The following is a 19,094-nucleotide window of genomic DNA, read 5'->3' on the forward strand; positions in this document are numbered from 1 at the left end:
TTTATGAAAGTGATTTAAAAGAAGTTATTCTTGATTTGTTTAAGAGCTCAGTAATTTCCACGTCGGACACATTTAAAGGGATGGACTGACTTCCTGTCACCGGCGCAACAAACCCTCGCGAGAATCTCCGCAGCTTCCTCTTCGCACGGAACCCACTTCCAAGATGGTGAGTCTGTTTTCTACCAACATGGACTACTTTAAAAATCCTTGATCATCGGGCTTTACTTTCACTCTCTTGTCGCGTTTATGTACTTGACGAGTCATCCGTAGTCTCGGTGTTTAAATTTATGTTGAATTGTTGAGAGATTAGACGCAGAAATAGATAAAGTAGTGCGGGTTGGTATTAGCGTTGAACTGACTCTCGCTAACTGGCGCCGATGAGAAGTTGTGGAGCTAAAGGATCCTTTTTCTGACTGTGGCTTCACTTCACTCATATTCTATCTTGTCCCGCTTTAAAACCATACCTGAAATCGCCATGTGTTTTTAATTCAGTTGAGATTACTGTATAATAACTGTGTAAGTGTAGCCTGCTAGCTGAAGCTAACTGGTGTTAGCATGTTGGCTCCAGTGTCAGGTCAGGAGGAGCAGGTCCACTGGAAACCTGTGGAAAAACTGCACATGGAAGTGGAAATACCGCCTTGTTTTTAGAAGTTGTACTCATTAGAAGGAAGGGGATAGTTTGGGCTCTTGTTTCTTTGTGTTGGTGCAGGCTGTAGCTTTGCACATACAGCAGTTAGTGTGTGTGGTGTGAGAGGATGAGGTGGTTCTTATTCCTGTGGAGATGAACTGTTTAAACAGCAGCTTTTAAGGCTGAACTATGGGGCATGAGGCTAAAACCTGCAGATTGGAGTTGATCTCACACTGGAATCCATGTAGGACCTTATTTAATGCTGCTGTTGGACACTACTGTTGTGTAATTGTAACGTGAAGGTTCTCACGTCAAATAAAGTGTCAGTAAAGTACAGAACAAAGGTGTGACTAGGAGACACTTACCTTGGAGGAAACTGGACTAGACTCATTCTGAGAACTATAAAGTAGTATTTAAAGTCCATCTTATGTCCAGAGTACAGATGCATCTGTATCTCCAGTAGTGTTAACTGATCTGTGCTGTTGTGTTTCAGTCTCTGGTCATCCCTGAGAAGTTCCAGCACATTCTTCGTGTTCTGAACACGAACATCGATGGTAGGAGGAAGATCGCCTTCGCCATCACTGCCATCAAGGTGAGCTGTTCGTATTTGGACTCCAGGATTGGCTCATCTCCATAAGTAGACCTGTAGATGTTTAGTATTTCTGTGTGATTGAGTCAGATGTTTAGAGAATCACTGAACTCGGCCTTTTTAAACGTACTTGGGTTGTAATTATACTATTTTCTTCTTTACTTTTGTTCAGACAAGGTATAGTTTTTAGATATTACCTGCTAGACAGTTTCAACTGTGACTCCAGTCTTCCTCAGACGTGTCATTTGAAACTATATCTAGTCTGAAAAGAATAAAATAGTACAATTACATAAACAAGACAAAATGAACATCATTAGCCGTACCTGGGTGGTTTTTGTGGCTGTAACATTAACGGTCTGTCGTCTCTCAGGGTGTTGGCAGACGTTACGCCCATGTCGTCCTGAGGAAGGCCGACATCGACCTGAACAAACGAGCTGGAGAGCTGACTGAGGAGGAGGTGAGGACAGGACAGTGTGTTTGAGCGGCTGCTGTGTGCTCGTATCAGGTCTGACGTGTCTGTGTTTCCAGGTGGAGCGGGTGGTGACCATCATGCAGAATCCTCGCCAGTACAAAATCCCAGACTGGTTCCTCAACAGGCAGAAGGACGTTAAAGACGGCAAATACAGCCAGGTCAGTTCACGGAGACGTTCTTTGGCGTTTAGCTTCCTGTGGTTTTGGGGGAGGGGTTTTTCTTATTGATCGGTTTTCTGCTGAGCTGACGCTGCATATTAACACCTGGTGATGAAGTTCTGAAGATGCTACAGGAATGTACTGATAGAAGGTTAGAGAAGCATCTTCTACTTCTGCCACTTCAGATTATTTTACATTGGTTTAACAAAATGTCATTTTCTCTGGTTCAACAATCTGTCTGTAGTCAAGAAACAAAATTTAAATGCAACTCAAGTTCTAAATTTGCCGTAATTTTATCTATTTATTTGTTTTTATTTAACTTTTATTTACCCAGGCCAGCAATTAAGAACAGATTCTTATTTACAAATGCAGCCTGATCAGAAAGCAATGGCTCCTGGGGGGGGGGGGTAAAAGTAAAAACAAGGTTAAACAATTACAGAAACAAACAGTTAATAAATAAATACATTACGGCAGTAACACTGAGACGTGAGAGACAAATACTCAACAGGTGCAACAGTCAACTGAAATTTAATGTATTATCTACAATTATAGAAAAAAGGCATTAAATATGGTCTACTCAGTCTGGGACAGAAGGATTACAGTGTTAGGTTTAGTTAAACTCATCGATTCACAAACACTGAGTTTTAATTAATGTGTTAAAATGAACCAGTGTCATGGTCTGTGTCACATCACCAGAGTCTAAACATTTTAAGGATGTTTCTTTTTAGCCAGAAACGATTTCAATCCATCCATTAACTCAGATTTTTAGTTCAAATGCTGTGAAGTTGATCCTGACGGGTCTTAAAATGCATCAGATTATAAAGTCAACATTACTTTCATAGAGTTAATCAATTTCAGGCACATGTGAATGTGTTTGTGGTGAAATAAAACTGATGGTACTGTAACAAACCCACTGGGAATAGATGGATCGGCTCTAATGCAGATGTGAGGACAGACGTGGAGTCTGTTCAGCTACAAATCTGCAAATTTATGGAATAAGTTAAAGTAAGAATGACAGGAATTCCACTGACGCTTGGGTTGGAAATAAGTGAAACATGTGGCTGAAACTACATTTATCACTTGGTTTAAGTCTGAAACTGTTCAGATTAACATGTTGTCGCCCACTTTTCTGTGTTTATACGATGTGTGAGCAGAATGAGTATCAGTGGAAAACGGGCCTTAAATACTGGTCACTGTTTTGATGAATTCATTGGTTGATTCCAGTTCTGTGACTGTGAATATTTTGTTTTTCCGTCTAAATACCAGAGTTCTGAATAAAACCTGTAACACTATTGGTCTTCAGGAAACACTGGTCAATACTTTTCACCAGTTTAGAAACTATTGACTGATTAAACAAAATAATCAACAGATTAATTGGCAGAGGATCATCTTTACCTCCATCATTCCACTTTACTCTGGTCATTACTGTATTTTTAATAACGAGAAGCTAAAATCAAAAGTAATTAGAATGGAATTAAATGTCAAACATGAGTTGAAACGAGGGATTTAATGATATGAAAATTTCATATCACACTTATTGTGACCAAAAGTATCACAGTTATCGTTATTATCGTGGTATTACTGAAATTGTGCTCAAAATGTTCAAAAAGTACTGATACACACACTGAAATAATTTAACCAAGTTGTATTTAAAATAAATAAATAAATCCAATAATAGGCACAATGTCCCTTCTGTTGCAGAAACATTCAAATATTAACCCTCAGTGGTCTGAGCCTATTTTGTCCGTTTTTCAGTCCTTCTGATTTTGCTTTTATATACTAAAAAAAACAAATGTTTACTATACCCATGTTTGGGATTTGTTTGTTGTTGTTTTTTTTCAGCACAATTTCATCTCTATTATTTTTTCGCTTTAACCTACTATAAAAATACAAAAAAAAAAAAAAACTCAATTTGAAAAATGTATAATTTATTGCATAAATAACACACAGATGCTTAACGATCCTTTTCAAAAACTTTAAAAGTAAATATTGGTTCCAGATATTAGGTATAGAAAATGAAAATTGTTACAAATTATAACTCTACTCAAATATTTGACATAAAAGCAGATCTTTACATCGGCGTTTTCTCTGGAAAAGTGTGGTAATCAAACACGGTTCTCATGATAATTAGAATTTAAACGGTAATACTAACTGTGATTTTACCAGTTTATCCTTATACTGGTAATCATTACATCCTTAGTTGAAACTTTTTTTGTTTCGTTTCAGGTCCTCGCCAACGGTCTGGACAACAAACTGAGAGAAGATCTGGAGAGGCTGAAGAAGATCAGGGCTCACCGTGGGCTCAGGCACTTCTGGGGGTAAGTTCTGTCATGTGACTCCATCTGGTCTGCATCGGCGTCTCCTCTGAAGCCGCTGCTGCTGCTCAGGCTGTTCTGTCGGAGCGTCGGCGCAGACGGAGCCTGTCCTGGAAAACACTTGAACATCGTCTGAACGTCACATCATGTGTTTTAGTGAAACGGTTTGTTTGTGTTTGACATTAACGTGTGTCTGTCCTCTGTCTGTTCCAGTCTGCGTGTGCGCGGTCAGCACACCAAGACCACCGGCCGTCGCGGTCGCACCGTCGGTGTGTCCAAGAAGAAGTAAACGCCCTGCTTCCCTTTGTTTCAATAAAACCACAGTTCACAAAAACCACCTGTCCTCGTTTCATTTAAGGTTCAAAGGTGAAAGACCTGGTTAAATCTGAAACGGGGTCATCCTAATAATAAAACAGAATATGAATAAAAACTAGAAAAGCACTCAGAGCGCAGACCTCCGCCACGGCAGCTCAGTCTGTGATCTACTAAAACTAATACCTGGACTTTGGACTTAGACCCTAAGCACTGATGTTACCGACTTTTTATTGTGTTTTGCCAAGTGTTTGCATTCATTTAATCTGCATTATTAGATTCCTTAACCAAGAAAACATACCTTTAGCAATTGGATTCACTTTGATATGATTAGTTCAGAATTTATTAACAAAAATCACTTTTTCAGAAATGGTGGTTTTCTCCTGGATCTACCTCCATAGTTGTTGAAAACGCTTCAGATTTCACCGTCATGGCTAGATTTTGGTGTTCGTTGCAGGTCAATACCAGAATTTGTTCCCTTGTTAGGATGAAAATTCCAAAACTCCATTATTTTTTCCTGTTCTGGATCATGGTATCCAGAATTTTGTGAGGATCCAGATCAATCTTCAGTATCTTGTAAAACCTGTTGGGAACTAATTTTGTATTTTTTTTTTTTTAACCAAGCACTCTGACCATTCATTGTGGAGTTACACAGACATATGTTGAAAATATCCCGATCTCCCAATGATAAAGAATTCTTCTAAAAATTCCTGGATCCAGACAGTGATCTGGATCATTCCCAAAATCTAATCATTTGTTACTCGTCCCATTTCGGACATTTCCTGAAAATTTCATCTAAATCTGTCCATAACTGTCAGTTATTTTGCTAACTAACCAACAAACAAACGAACCCTGGCAAAAACACAACCTCCTTGGCGGAGGTAATGAATGGGCTTAAATCATGATGAGAAATGAGTGAAAATAAAAAGCAAAATGAAGAGAATGAGAAATTAATAGAAAATTTAAAAAAAAAAAAAAATGGGGAAAATGAGCAAAAACTAACAAAAAAAAAATGTATAAAATTGAGAATGAAAGAAATGAATCAAAATAAGCAAAATACATATGTATAATACTTTCATGTAGGTTGAAAACATCAGGTAACCAGCACTTCGGTCACTGGTTTGAATTTATCTTATTAAAGTAAGACTGAACACTTAATCTGAGGAAGGTTAGAATTCTGAACCAGTGAACTACTCCTGTCCCTGATTTGGCCTCTGTTTCTGTTCAAGTAATCAAAGTACATTTAGTTTTTTGTGCTGATTACTATTAAGTATTACATTAGAGCAGTACACTTAGTAGTTCTATTATTAAACACACTCAAACATGTATATACTTGTACATATACACATAATGTGCACATAATTATTTCCACTAGTACTTCCTAATGTGCAACAGCTTGTTTTTCACTGTTTTTACTATTTTCTACCCTTTTGTCTTCTATTTATTATATGTACATTCAGTGTTTAATTTAAAATGCATGGCAATAATAAAGTCAGGTTCCAGTTAAAGGAGTGATATTTTGCTTTTTTAAATGGAATTCTTCCTTTTCCCACATTTCCCTGTGGTCTCCATAAACTGTAAATGTTCTGCTTGGCTCTGAATTCTTCATTCAGCTCCACAGGTCCATCTTCAACCCTGTTTCTGACTAATGACACCAGAAAGGTCGTCTCAAATTAAGAAGGAATTCAAACAGGTTGGAGAAATCCACTGGATTTTTGCTAAAATGAATATAAAGAAGTTTTGCAGCAGCTGGAGGGTTCCAATTCAAACTGCATGAACTATTCGGGTCCAAATACACAAAGAAATGTTTCTCTACTAACAGGACACACACAGGGTTGTGTTTCTCAAAAGGGCAAAATCACTCATGCAACCCATTAATGAATATGAAATATGGGAGGACTAAACTCCAACATTTCCTAGCTAATGAAAAAATGAACAAAACCAAACAAAAATTGAGCAAAATATTGAAAAAAAAAATTGCAAAATAATAAAAAAAGAACAAAACCAACCAAATATTGAGCAAAAATATTGCTTAAAAAAAAAAAAATTGAGCAAAATAATGAAAAAAAAGAAAACCGAACAAAAATTGAGCAAAATAATGAAAAAAATGAACAAAACCGAACAAAGATTGAGCAAAAAATGAAAAAAATTAAGCAAAATAATGAAAAAATGAACAAGACCAAACAAAAATTGAGCAAAATATTGAAAAAAAAAATTGCAAAATAACAAAAAAGAACAAAACAAAACAAATATTGAGCAAAAATATTGCTTAAAAAAAAAAAAATTGAGCAAAATAATGAAAAAAATGAAAACCGAACAAAAATTGAGCAAAATAATGAAAGAAATGAACAAAACTGAACAAAAATCGAACAAAATAATGAAAAAAAATGAACAAAACCGAACAAAGATTGAGCAAAAAATGAAAAAATTAAGCAAAATAATGAAAAAATGAACAAGACCAAACAAAAATTGAGCAAAATATTGAAAAAAAAATTGCAAAATAACAAAAAAGAACAAAACAAAACAAATATTGAGCAAAAATATTGCTTAAAAAAAAAAAAATTGAGCAAAATAATGAAAAAAATGAAAACCGAACAAAAATTGAGCAAAATAATGAAAGAAATGAACAAAACTGAACAAAAATCGAACAAAATAATGAAAAAAAATGAACAAAACCGAACAAAGATTGAGCAAAAAATGAAAAAAATTAAGCAAAATAATGAAAAAATGAACAAGACCAAACAAAAATTGAGCAAAATATTGAAAAAAAAATTGCAAAATAACAAAAAGAACAAAACAAAACAAATATTGAGCAAAAATATTGCTTAAAAAAAAAAAAAATTGAGCAAAATAATGAAAAAAATGAAAACCGAACAAAAATTGAGCAAAATAATGAAAGAAATGAACAAAACTGAACAAAAATCGAACAAAATAATGAAAAAAATGAACAAAACCGAACAAAGATTGAGCAAAAAATGAAAAAAATTAAGCAAAATAATGAAAAAATGAACAAGACCAAACAAAAATTGAGCAAAATATTGAAAAAAAAATTGCAAAATAACAAAAAAGAACAAAACAAAACAAATATTGAGCAAAAATATTGCTTAAAAAAAATTGAGCAAAATAATGAAAAAAAATGAAAACCGAACAAAAATTGAGCAAAACAATGAAAGAAATGAACAAAACCGAGCGAAAAACAAAACTGAACAGATTGAGCAAAATAATTTTAAAAATTGAGCAAAATAATGAAAGAAACGCACAAAACTGATATGTGCAAAAGTCATAAGTAGTTATAAAACGTAACAAATGGAGCAGGAATTCAAACAGGTTGTAGAAATCCACTGGATTTTTGTTTTTCTAAATGAATGTAAAGGCAGTTTAGCAGCAGCTGGAGGGTTCCCATTCAAACTGTCTGAACTATTCAGGTCCAAATACACAAAGAAATGAAGCCCAGACTAAGAACAGTGGGTCTGGACAAATATGAGCGCTTTAAAAACAGGTTCAAGTTTATTTGAACAAACACTTGCGTCTGTATTTGCTGCCGTTTGAGAACAGTCGTTGAAGTGTAAATTAAATTCTATGAACAGTTTTGTGTTAATGAGTGAATCCTGTACATGTAGAGAAAACTGAACCACCGCAGAATTTGTTCTTAATTTGAGTTTTTCACACGTCTATTCACTAATTCATACAAGCCTCGAGGTCCGTGAACGCATCACGTTAATTTTCTTCAAACATCCGATTCCACTTCAGTCCACACCGATTAAAACTCAAGCCCAGCGTGTCCGTCCTCACTGAAAACACCAGCGCTTCCACAGTAAATACCCGTTTTCTCAGTTTATTGTGCTGCGTCGCTGACAGATTACACAACAGCAAAAAAGAAAAAGAAAATATTGCATGAATCTGAATAAACAGGTGAAAGGAAACGTGACTGCAGGGATTTAAAGTGCTTGAAGACAGAAGAACGGGACTGAACTAAGGCTCACGGATTCCACAATCTGCTCAAAGTTCGCTTTTCTGTGAAGAGAAAATAAAACAAACAGGAGGTAAAAGTGTTCGAGCTACAGATAAAGTTGAAAATGATAAAGTTTAATTTCATTCACAGGTGAAATGAACAGTTGTAAAAATAATCCAGACAAAAAAAAAAAAAAGAGGAATCTGAAGTTCTTTCTAGTTCAGATGGATTTGATCCTGTCACGGAGTTAAATCAATAATAACAATAATAATAATTAATGCAGGAAAGTAAGAGAAATTAAATAAAAATTCATAAATAGAAAAGAAATATTTCAGAATTATACTTTGAAACAAGTGGAAACTAAATTAAAAAATAAAGCAGAAGTGGAGAACTGTCAGACGTGTTTGAAAGCTAATTTACAGTTGTGGTCCAGGCCTGGCAGAGTCATGTCAGTTTCACTTCCACATTCAGACCAAGATGAGCTCAAGTTAAAGAATAACCTACAGATAATAACTCCAAATTTCCTTCTTGGTTTAATATGGGAAAAAAAAAAAAAAAATCACATTCAAATCCAATTTTTCTGGTTATTTTAGTGCAGAAACCCCATAAAATTATGAAAAAATTAACATTTACAAAGTAAACAAAAAAAAGACTGAAAAAAAGTTAAATATCCAACATGAGATCGTGACTCCCATTAATATACACTTTTCATTGGTGTTTTATCTGCATGCATTATAAGCCTTCCACGTCAGATCCCACATGTGGAGCGTTAGGGTGACGTCAACAGGAGATCTCAGCGTAAATTGTGATCAAATGGTGTTGAATAACACGCGAAAGGTCAAAAATGTATATGTGTCGCACACCAGACGCATAAGAACTGACATGACATGCAACACCATTTCATGAGATTAGTCTGAAATATCTTAAAGATAAGTGCGATTTTAACAATGTTAAGCCTCAACTTCTTCCTACATTACACACAATATTACACAAACATTTACTAACAGGTAATATTGTTAACATTTGGGAATCTGGAACTAAAATAAGAACAGTTTCTATAATATTATGTCTGTGCTTATTATTAAAACTCACAGATGACAGTGGATCCACAAACGCACCAAACATTTAGGAACAGGTGGAGTTTGAGGAGTTTTTTTGAACTAAAACAGAATATTTTGGAGTCATTATTTATCGGTTCTTATTTAATTTTAGGTCATATTGGTCTGAACATGGAACCTGAACTAAAACCAGTTGAATATCAGTAAGTGTTCATATGTTCAGTCATTTTTGCATTAAAGGGCCGGTTTGGACCCCGTGGCGGCCCACTTTTGGCCCACGGGCCACATGTTTGACACCCCTGATGTAGAGTCATTTGACACTAAAGTCTGGGCTGATTTTTTTTTTTTTTTTTTTTTTAAGTTTCATGTCTATTTGTTTCAGGGTCTAAAGGAACAAAATCACACTGAATATGAAACAAAACAATAAGGCTGCATTTTCAGTCGATGTTGAACAAGAAAAGTGTCTGTTTTCCTCATTCAACTCTATTCATCAGATACATTTCAAGCCCATTATTAGAAAATGAGATAAAGGCGACTGCATTTTGACTTTAAAGTACAGACTAAAAAGTTTTACTGTCAAAATGTCAATGTTTTGATAAAAATTCACATCAAATATTCAACCTAAATAAGCTTTATATAGTACAGAACTATAGTTAACATTAATGATTTAATAAATGTTAAAGTGTCTCATTAGAACAGAAGTGGACGCTGACCTGATATAAATACCATCATATTCCAGACTCTGCTCCAAAAAGAAAAAACTCTTCCATGTAATTCAGTTTTTTTTACCTTCATAGACGCGTCTTAAAGCAACAACCCACGTCACCTTTGGTTCGTTATTGACTCAAAAACCCGTAAATCTGGAAAATATTCAACTGATGCAGTAAAATCAACATGTATCTTGACGTTCTGACTTAATATCTTCAGTTTTCTATATTTCTACCGGTATATAATCATCGTTAGAAAAGTCAAATCTCTGACCGTAAACTGTCCAGACTTAGAAAACATTGCATAACTTTCGCTCAGTGTCCCAAAAGTATGGCTTTGTCCAGCCTCAGCTCAAAAGATCACACTCCTGTGATGAAAAAAGACAGTTTGGAATAAAAAGATCCACTTCCTGCTTTGTCTTTTACATCCTGAACCTAAGTTTTACTCCAAAACAGACTTCATTTTCACACAGAAAAAAAAAACAAAACTTTGGAGAGTTTTGGTTTTGTCATTATTCAACAGATGTTTTGAATAAAAGTAGTTTTAGACCTTTTCATCCATCTGTGTTATTTAGACTGAAGGAAAACGTGTCCTTCGTCCACAGTGGGAGGTTCGTCCTGGTTTTTCCCTGAAGCCGAGGTCGGCCCAAAACGTTCGATTCCCAGGTTTTGTTTAGTGGTTTGTTGTTGGTGTGGGTTCAGAATGAAGGCGGAGTCTGAGCTCAACGTCCTCATCCTTCCCTCTGAGACGGAGGAGACGCCTTCTGCTGCTGCTGTTGTTGTTGTTGTTGTTGTTGTTGTTGTTGGTCCTTGGTCGGGGCGTAGTACAGCTCCAGAGGCTTCCGGACCTTCCAGTATTTCTCATTGACTAACTCCAGCGTCAGAGAACCGTTCAGAGTCTGAAAACACATGGAAACACTTGAACCCTTTCATTCCTAGTGTTCATCTGTTCTACAGCAAATTCTGCTGGATTCAATCCTGTCACACAGATGATAATAATAATAATAATAATAATAATAATAATAATAATAATAATAATAATAACAAGAAAAGCACTTGGAGAGCGCAGATCTCCCCCAAGACAGATCTGCCCCCCCCCACCCCTGATCACCACCAAAATTTTATCATCTCTTCCTTGTGCCAGTATCAACATTTCCTGAAAATCTGTCCATAACTTTTTGAGTTATCTTGCTAACAAACAAACAAACAAACACGCACAGAGCAAAGTGATCACAATACCTCCTGGTGGAGGTAATTAGCACTGATGCTACAGTCTGGCATATTTACAGCTGCAATTGTTGTAGATGTTCATTAACATGCACTGCCCCTAATAAATAAATACTAATAAAAAAAAAAAAAAATAATGATGATGATAATAACAATGAGAAAAGCACTCAGAGAGCACAGACCTCCGCCAAGACAGACCTGCCTCCCATGTGTGCGTGTTTTTATTTGTTTGTTTTTTTTTTGTTTGTTAGCAAGATAACTCAAAAAGTTATGGACAGATTTTCAGGAAATGATACTGGCACAAGGAAGAAATGATTAAATTTTGGTGGTGATCCCCACCCCTCTAGGAAAATCCGTCCATAACTTTTTGAGTTATCTTGCTAACAAACAAACAAACAAACACGCACACACACAAAGCAAAGCGATCACAATACCTCCTGGCGGAGGTAACAACAACATCAACAACAACAATAATAATATCATTGTTATTCTGTTATTCCAGCTGTTTTGACCCTGGAACACAAGCACATACTCACAGCAGCTTTAATGAACCTGAAACAGACGCAGATTCACAGCAGAACCTCCATCGTTAATCAGGTTTCAGGGGTTAAAGGGTTAACTCCATGTTAACTGTGGTCTGGTTGGTTTTACTCACAGGAAACTGTCCTCCTCTGGTCATGATGTAGATGGTGTACTGTTTCTCACTGATGTTGCTCAGACTGGAGCCCTCCCCTCCTCCTCCTCCTCCTCCTCCTCCTCCCGTTGCCACCGTCCCTCCTGTGTCTCCTCCTCCTTCCTCCCCTCTTCCTCCTCTGTCCTCTGTCTCTCTGTCTGTCCGTCCATCCTCCAGAGCGATACGCAGAGCCAGGTATTTGGACAGATGGTCCACAGTAGCGTTAGCGGTCGTCTTCACATACCTGCAGACAAAAAAAAAAAACACAAGAAAATCCTAAATAATAATAATAATAATAACCACATTCAGTCCAATATGATCTGAAGTGGGTCAGTAAAATACTATAATAACATAATAATAACCTATAAATAATGACAACTCCCATTTTCTTTGTGTAAAACAGTAAAATTACACGATAATAATGTTTACATTCATAAAAAATGTAACTCATCTAAACAACGCTGAACAACCTGAACTGTCTCAGTGGAACTGCACAGATGATCATGTTTCAGTTTTCGTTCGGACCCCCTGGCTCCGTCTCACCTGGTCTGGTTGTAGTCGTGTTCGTGGACCAGCTGTGGGTGTGGCCTGAAGACCAGTTCGATCTCCGAGGCCGGGCCCTCTTTGTGGCGCCTGGCGGGAGGGGTGGGGCTGGCGCTGTCGGCCTCAGCCACGGAGCCGTCGTCAGACGCCCGCGGCCGCTTCCGGCTCGGCCCCGCCTCCGAGGGGGTCTGACCCTGAGGGTGGGGGGTGTGGGAGGGGGCGGAGTCGTGGGACAGGTGAGAGCGGGTGTCACCATTGTCCTCGCCGCCGCTGAAGGTGGTATTATCGCTTTCCTGAGTCGGCTTCTTCACCCGGTGGTTCCTGAGGAGGAGGGGTCAAAGGTCACACCAGGACTCACAGGTTAATGTGTCTGATGTTAGTTCAGGTCAGGTTTAGTTTTCATTTGACTGACAGTTAACTTCTGCAAAAGATACAGCTTTAACTTTTAACAAATATTATTCTGTGGTTTTCAGGGCGTGGCCCTGCTTTACTTTGAAAAAACTCATTTACACCACAACAAATAAACTTGATAAGTTTTGGAACATTTCCTATAAACTCCTGGATAATTATAATGTTTCAACTCACAGAATGATGATCAAATAAACTGAACCTTTTTAAATCCCCCTCGTCTTCTCATTTGTTTTTTATTCTTTTTCTGCATTTCTCTCTCTTTTTGTAATAATGAAATGTTTTAAAAAATTCAGAAAACAAAATCCCTTTGGTTTTAATTCATGTATGTTTTAACCCATACAGACCCAGTTCTACTTTTGTGGCGGTTCCCAAAGGATTTTTTCTTACTATTTAACCGTTCTTAAATGATTTATAACCATTTATTATAATTTTATCCTCTGCATTTTTGCATTTTTCAGTGTAAATCAGGGATTTTTCTATATTTAATTCACTGATCATGTACATGTTCATAAAGGTTCAGATTACAGTTGAGGATTATTATATCAGAAACAGAGAAAGGTGAAGAAAAAGTGACTTTTTCAGTCCGATCTCTCATTAACTGAACAACTAACCCTAACCCAGTGTGTCCATCCACTGTCATTGATCCAACTCCATGGGTTTTACTGGTGAATCAATGTTGAAGATGACGGTGTTTCCATGGTAACTACGGAGCCTCTGAACATCCAAATGGGTCATATCTGATGACCATGAAAAGATGAAGAACTGTATTTTACAGCAATTATTGACATGGATTGATAGGATTATTGGATCAACAGGTATTAAACAGTTCCACCAACAGATGCTTTTGGTTTTTGAGGGTTAACTGAATAAATACAGGGTTCTGGATGGTATGAAATAATGGAAACTCCTCATTTTTCAAGTATTTTGCTCATTTTCTCCACACTTTAGAAGTATTTGTTCACTTTTATGCCACATTTCAAGGATTTTTGGTAAAGTTCTTTCTATTTTTTCAAGTATTTTGCTAATTTTCTTTACAAGTTAAACTGAGGTAAAACTGTATTTTACACTAATTATTTACATGAATTGATTTGATAAGTGGATCAACAGGTAAACAGTTTAGATCAGGAGATGGTTTTGGTTGGTGGATATTTGGGTCTTTATGGATTAAAGTATAAATGTATTACAAAGTAATTTGGTAGTTAGCCCATGTTTTCTGTTTAAACAGTAAAGCCATAATAATAATAATAATAATAATTAGACCCAGAACCCGTTGGTCTCCCCCACCTCTCAGACCTGTAGCGGGCCTGCTGTCGGAGCCCCTCCTCGATGCTGGAGCTCAGCGCCTCCTTGTTGTGGAGGCGGTTCAGTCGCTCCAGGACGCGGCGCTGGTGAGCCTCGTACTCGTCGCGACTCGGGTAAATCTTGGAGATCAGAGCGTCGAAGTTGGAGTCTCTGCGAAGTGAACGCCTGGAGACCAGCTTCTTCCTGCAGGTCGGACACTCTTTGTTCCTGAAGTCCAACAGGAGGGAAATGGGGGGGGGGGGGGGGGTCGTGCTTTTATTCTGCGTGGATTGAACATACGTCACATGTTACTGGCAGGTATGACTCACCCTGATCGCAGAGCGGTGACGATGCAGTCAGAGCAGAAGCGGTGCAGACATTCTTTGGTGGTCATGGTGTTCTTCAACATGTCCAAACAGATGGGACACATCAGCTCACTGTGAAGAGAACGAGGAGACACCGCCACCTCCGTCCCGTCCATGATGGCCTCCTGACAAAAACCAAAAACTACTAATTCAACTTATAACACATCATCATCTATGTCAGACACATCTGGCCTGTTGTGAATGTAGTCCTTCTGTCATGTTGATAAAAAGCAGAGTTTAACCGCTACAACTGAGACGACAAGAACAGAATCACTTCTTTAGCTGACAAGGGGAACAGAAATGGTCACATGACCTTGGCTCAACCAATCTGAGAAGGACATACAGTGACTGACAGGACCAGTCACTTAATGCAAGTATCTGTGTCATTGTTTGTAAAACAGGGTAAGCTGTGTTTCCAAACTGCTTCATTTTCAGGTGTATGAATCCCTGAAGTCATGTGGATGATGGTGTTAATGCTTCGCAAGTTACAGGTTTTACAGTAAATACATGATAATGTGGACGAGGCCCGAGTAAAGACAACAAAGGGTGAGTGAAATCATCACTCTGGGTTTATAAAGCAAATGAACAAACAGAAAATAATACACACATTAATCCAGAATGAAGATTAGAGTCATTAAAACATCTCTAAACCCTCTAACTGAATCCTTTCTGGTGAAAGGACCTGTGTTTACCTGAGGACTCCGGTGGAGCTCGTACAGACTCAGTTCCCAGGTTTTACTGGGAGTTTGGATGTTGACAGGAGCTGCCATGGCTGTCGATACCCACAATCCTCTGTGCACAAACACAAAAGCAATTAAAGGTTTAGGATTGAATGATTAGTTCATAGAAACTCCATGTTCTCTGTTCTGAGGATGTCATCCTTGACTGTAGATCTGATGATCATGTTTTAGTTTCCTTTTCTTAAGAATACAACCACTTCCCCAACTCACACGTGATACTGTCTGATTATCAGATATTTGCTGATCGTTTTACTGACCGCAAATGTTCCTGGAAATATAGACCAGAAAACACAAGCCCTTCAGATGAAGTTAGCATTTGGACCTGAGTGCACAGCCAAGATCTGCTGTATTTTTGGCCGTTTTAGGACATGTAAAGACTTAACGAGTCAATGAGGACAGTAATGGTTCACTGCACCCTGATTCCATTGCTTTAACCTTCAGTATCCTGCCCAAAAAGGCCCTAACCCTAACCATCGAAAGCATGTAATCTATGCACTGCCGTAATAATGTCAAATACATTTTCAAACAGTTTGTTTATAGTTTTTCTACATTTTTTGTGTTGTCAACTTGAGTTGTAAACAAAAATAACAAATACTCAATACCTGTCATATCTGTAACCCTTTAAATGTCATGTTTGTAATGTAAACAAACCATATTTTTTAATGCACAAAAACTTTTTTTTAACATAAAAATTTGATTGCTTTTTTCCAGCCTGGTATATGTGAATGATTAACAGTAACATTGGTTAATATACACTATTATCATTTTTGGTTCTAGGTGAAATGTTAAATACTAAAATATGTCAGTGTGTATTTTGTACTCACTTGACAGAAGGGTGTTAGTGTAGGAATTTAACATTGTTTACAATGTGATGATTTTAGTGGATGGGTCAGAATTTAAAAATCATAAATAAATGAACATTTGAATTCTGACCTAAAACTAATTGTGAAAAATAATATGACCTTTTATGTCATGAAGTGTAAAGTGTGTATCGTACGCTCACCTGGATACCGGAGGGTTAAGGGACGCTTTAACTGCTTTAATTTAAGTCTGTAATATTTATAACCTGTTTAATGTATTAAGTATTTTTAAATCAGGCAGAGTAAATATATTTTCTATCTGGGCTGTCTTTTTAACTTATGGTAAATCCACATTGTAAACAGACAACCCACTAAAAAAATATTTATCTTTTTATTTTAAAAGTGAAGTGGACTTTGTGTGTGTGTGTGTGTGTGTGTGTGTGTGTGTGTGTGTCTCGGGCATCACACTAAATCCGTACAGAGCTGACTGCTGCAGTTTGTCATACTTATGTACTTTTTCTCAAAATAAAAACTAGCGAAAATGGCAAGTTGTTAGGACCAATATTTTGGGAGATATTAGTCATTTTTGGAATACAACAGCCTTACAATCACGTTGCTATGCCCATGACGGTTGACAGGAAACGCAGTACCAGCTTCATGATGGGAAATGAAGTTTAAAACAGGAATGATGCATATATGTCCCTTCTGTCCCTAAATATATTATATTAATTGTTGTCGAATGATTTACCCAACAATTTTTATGTCATTACTTATAACAAAATATAGACTCACATCTTTTCCCAAAGTCGGCTCTGCCCAGCATCAAAACTACCACATCTAGAACCAAAAACAACAAAAACTACCACAATATAAAGTTAAGAAGAAAGCCACACAAACAATAAATGAATAAAATAATATGTTCATAACTAGAAGATATATTAACCCTTTTGTGCATAGCAGTCACCACAGTGGACAGCTATCCTACAGCTGTTCTATTGTACATTCATGGGTTTTGTTGTTTTATGTGCATATCAGCACACACAGTGGACACTTATGCACCATCTCATACACTGCAATTCATACAATTACTTTAACTTTGCTGTTCTTGATAAACCTGATCTGCACTGACATGTGTGAGTGTAAATCAATTGCTAGATGTTATTAGACTGTAATTAACAGTTTCCTTAAAAGTTTTTTTTTTTTTTTTTTTTTTGCGTATATTATCTACATGAAGTGAGTAATAACTAGTATTAGAGTATGTTCAAAAGTGAGAAAAAAGATGAGCTGCATTAAAAATGTTTTTATTTCATAGTTTTCACACAGTCTATCACTTTCTGTTACTGCATTTTAACCCTTTCATGCATGAATTATGAGTACCTGAGTCAAGATATTTTTCCTGAGTGTTTTTATTCCTCTTTAGGCATGAAAAAAACATCATTGAAATTTTTCATGAACCTGTTTTTTATGGGGTTTCAAAAATGTCTACTCAGCTGGACAGCATGCGTTTAATTTTTGGAGAAAAGAAACATGTATTTATCCTCCTAAGACCCAGCTATGGGTTTTCTGTCCACATTTGTGGATAAGAGTTTCACAACTTTAAAAAAAAAAAAAAAAAAAAAAGACAAAAAAAGAAAACTGTCCACCATAAAGGACATTCTATAAAAATTTTAAAAACTGCATCTGAAAAAACTGTTGCATCATGATGTTTCCAAGATAGGCATTTATTTAATAAAAAAGAAAAAAAGCTTATACTTTGCTGACATTTCCTGGGTCTTTGGAGGTTAAAATGCATTATCAGAAAGTGATGTACTGTGTGAAAACAATGATTTTTTTTTTTTTTTTAATGCAGCTAATCTGATGTTTTCTCACATTTTATCATACTCTAATACAAGTTATTACTCACTTCATGGACATTATACTTTTTGGAACTTTTTGTTTAAGAAAACTGTTAATTACAGTCTAATAACAAATAGCAATTGATTCACTCTCAAAACTGTTCCTGCAGATCAGGTTTATCAAGTATTTATCAGTAACTGTGTGAATGTCAGTGTATGAGATGATGCACAGTCGTCCACTATGTTGTCTGATAAGCAACTAAAGCAACCAAACCCGTGACTATACAAGGGAGCAGCTGGAGAAAAACTGTCCACTGGAGTGACCACTATGCATGAAAGGGTTACAGACATGTTTCTTTGCTTCAAAAACTAAACGCATAGTGTCCAGCTGAGTGCACATTTTTGTAACTCCATAAAAAAAAGGTTCATTAGAAAAATTTCAGTTTTTTTCATCCCTCAAGAAAAAAAATCTTGACTAAGGTTCTCATAATTCATACATTAAAGGGTTAACGTCCTATTGTTCAAACCATCTTTTAAATGTGGGACTTTGTGAAAAGACACAAACAGATAATCGACTTAAAAACACACACCGACTTAAGTTCCACCAAACACTGACTGCGCATCACGACATGAAGCAAAAAACTAGTTTGTAAAGTTGGATTTGTTTGTCGTTTACACGGAAGACAGAAGAAAAGCCTTGTGTTTGTGGGTGCAGTGTGTAACATGGAGGCTGAACGGCAGGGGAACGGCACAGCCAACTCACCTGACGGGTCAGTGACGGACAGCTGACCGACCGGAGGACACAGACCCCTCCCGCCACACAAACACACCGAACAACTAGTTCACTAACCCGGGTTAAGGTCACAGCCGGCCTGGGTGAAGGCCCGACACGGTCCTCTGACGTAACATTGAATTTTAGCTTATTCTGGAGCTCCGTTTCACGACTAGAGGCGAAAAATATGAAGAACGCAACATTTTTCGAGCTAGCTCAAGTTAGCGGCGGCCATTTTTTTCATTTCCTTTTTCTT

General features: G+C 36.9%; 2 protein-coding genes across 5 annotated transcripts; one reads left to right on the forward strand and one right to left on the reverse strand.

Moving 5' to 3' along the window:
* The first annotated feature begins 79 nt into the window (after nucleotides 1-79).
* rps18 (ribosomal protein S18) lies at nucleotides 80-4,499 on the forward strand. Its single transcript, XM_030146656.1, has 6 exons — nucleotides 80-166; nucleotides 1,122-1,220; nucleotides 1,588-1,674; nucleotides 1,746-1,847; nucleotides 4,074-4,165; nucleotides 4,376-4,499. Exons 1-6 carry the CDS (start codon nucleotides 164-166, stop codon nucleotides 4,449-4,451), a joined length of 459 nt encoding a protein of 152 aa, XP_030002516.1. The 5' UTR covers nucleotides 80-163; the 3' UTR covers nucleotides 4,452-4,499.
* Nucleotides 4,500-8,295: 3,796 nt separating this feature from the next.
* Nucleotides 8,296-19,094, reverse strand: LOC115427896 (E3 ubiquitin-protein ligase RING2-A). Of its 4 annotated transcripts, XM_030146635.1 has the most exons (8): nucleotides 18,830-19,094; nucleotides 15,384-15,483; nucleotides 14,656-14,816; nucleotides 14,330-14,554; nucleotides 12,635-12,955; nucleotides 12,074-12,335; nucleotides 10,998-11,090; nucleotides 8,296-10,967 (listed from the first exon to the last, which is right to left on the reverse strand). In XM_030146635.1, exons 2-8 carry the CDS (start codon nucleotides 15,459-15,461, stop codon nucleotides 10,923-10,925), a joined length of 1,185 nt encoding a protein of 394 aa, XP_030002495.1. In that variant the 5' UTR covers nucleotides 15,462-15,483; nucleotides 18,830-19,094; the 3' UTR covers nucleotides 8,296-10,922. The 4 variants fall into 4 exon arrangements, with proteins under 4 accessions (XP_030002495.1, XP_030002493.1, XP_030002494.1 ...); XM_030146633.1 differs by having other exon boundaries at nucleotides 8,296-11,090; nucleotides 14,656-14,813; XM_030146634.1 differs by having other exon boundaries at nucleotides 8,296-11,090; nucleotides 14,339-14,554.

The sequence above is a fragment of the Sphaeramia orbicularis genome, chromosome 11, assembly GCF_902148855.1.
Source record: "Sphaeramia orbicularis chromosome 11, fSphaOr1.1, whole genome shotgun sequence".
Classification (NCBI taxonomy): domain Eukaryota; kingdom Metazoa; phylum Chordata; class Actinopteri; order Kurtiformes; family Apogonidae; genus Sphaeramia; species Sphaeramia orbicularis.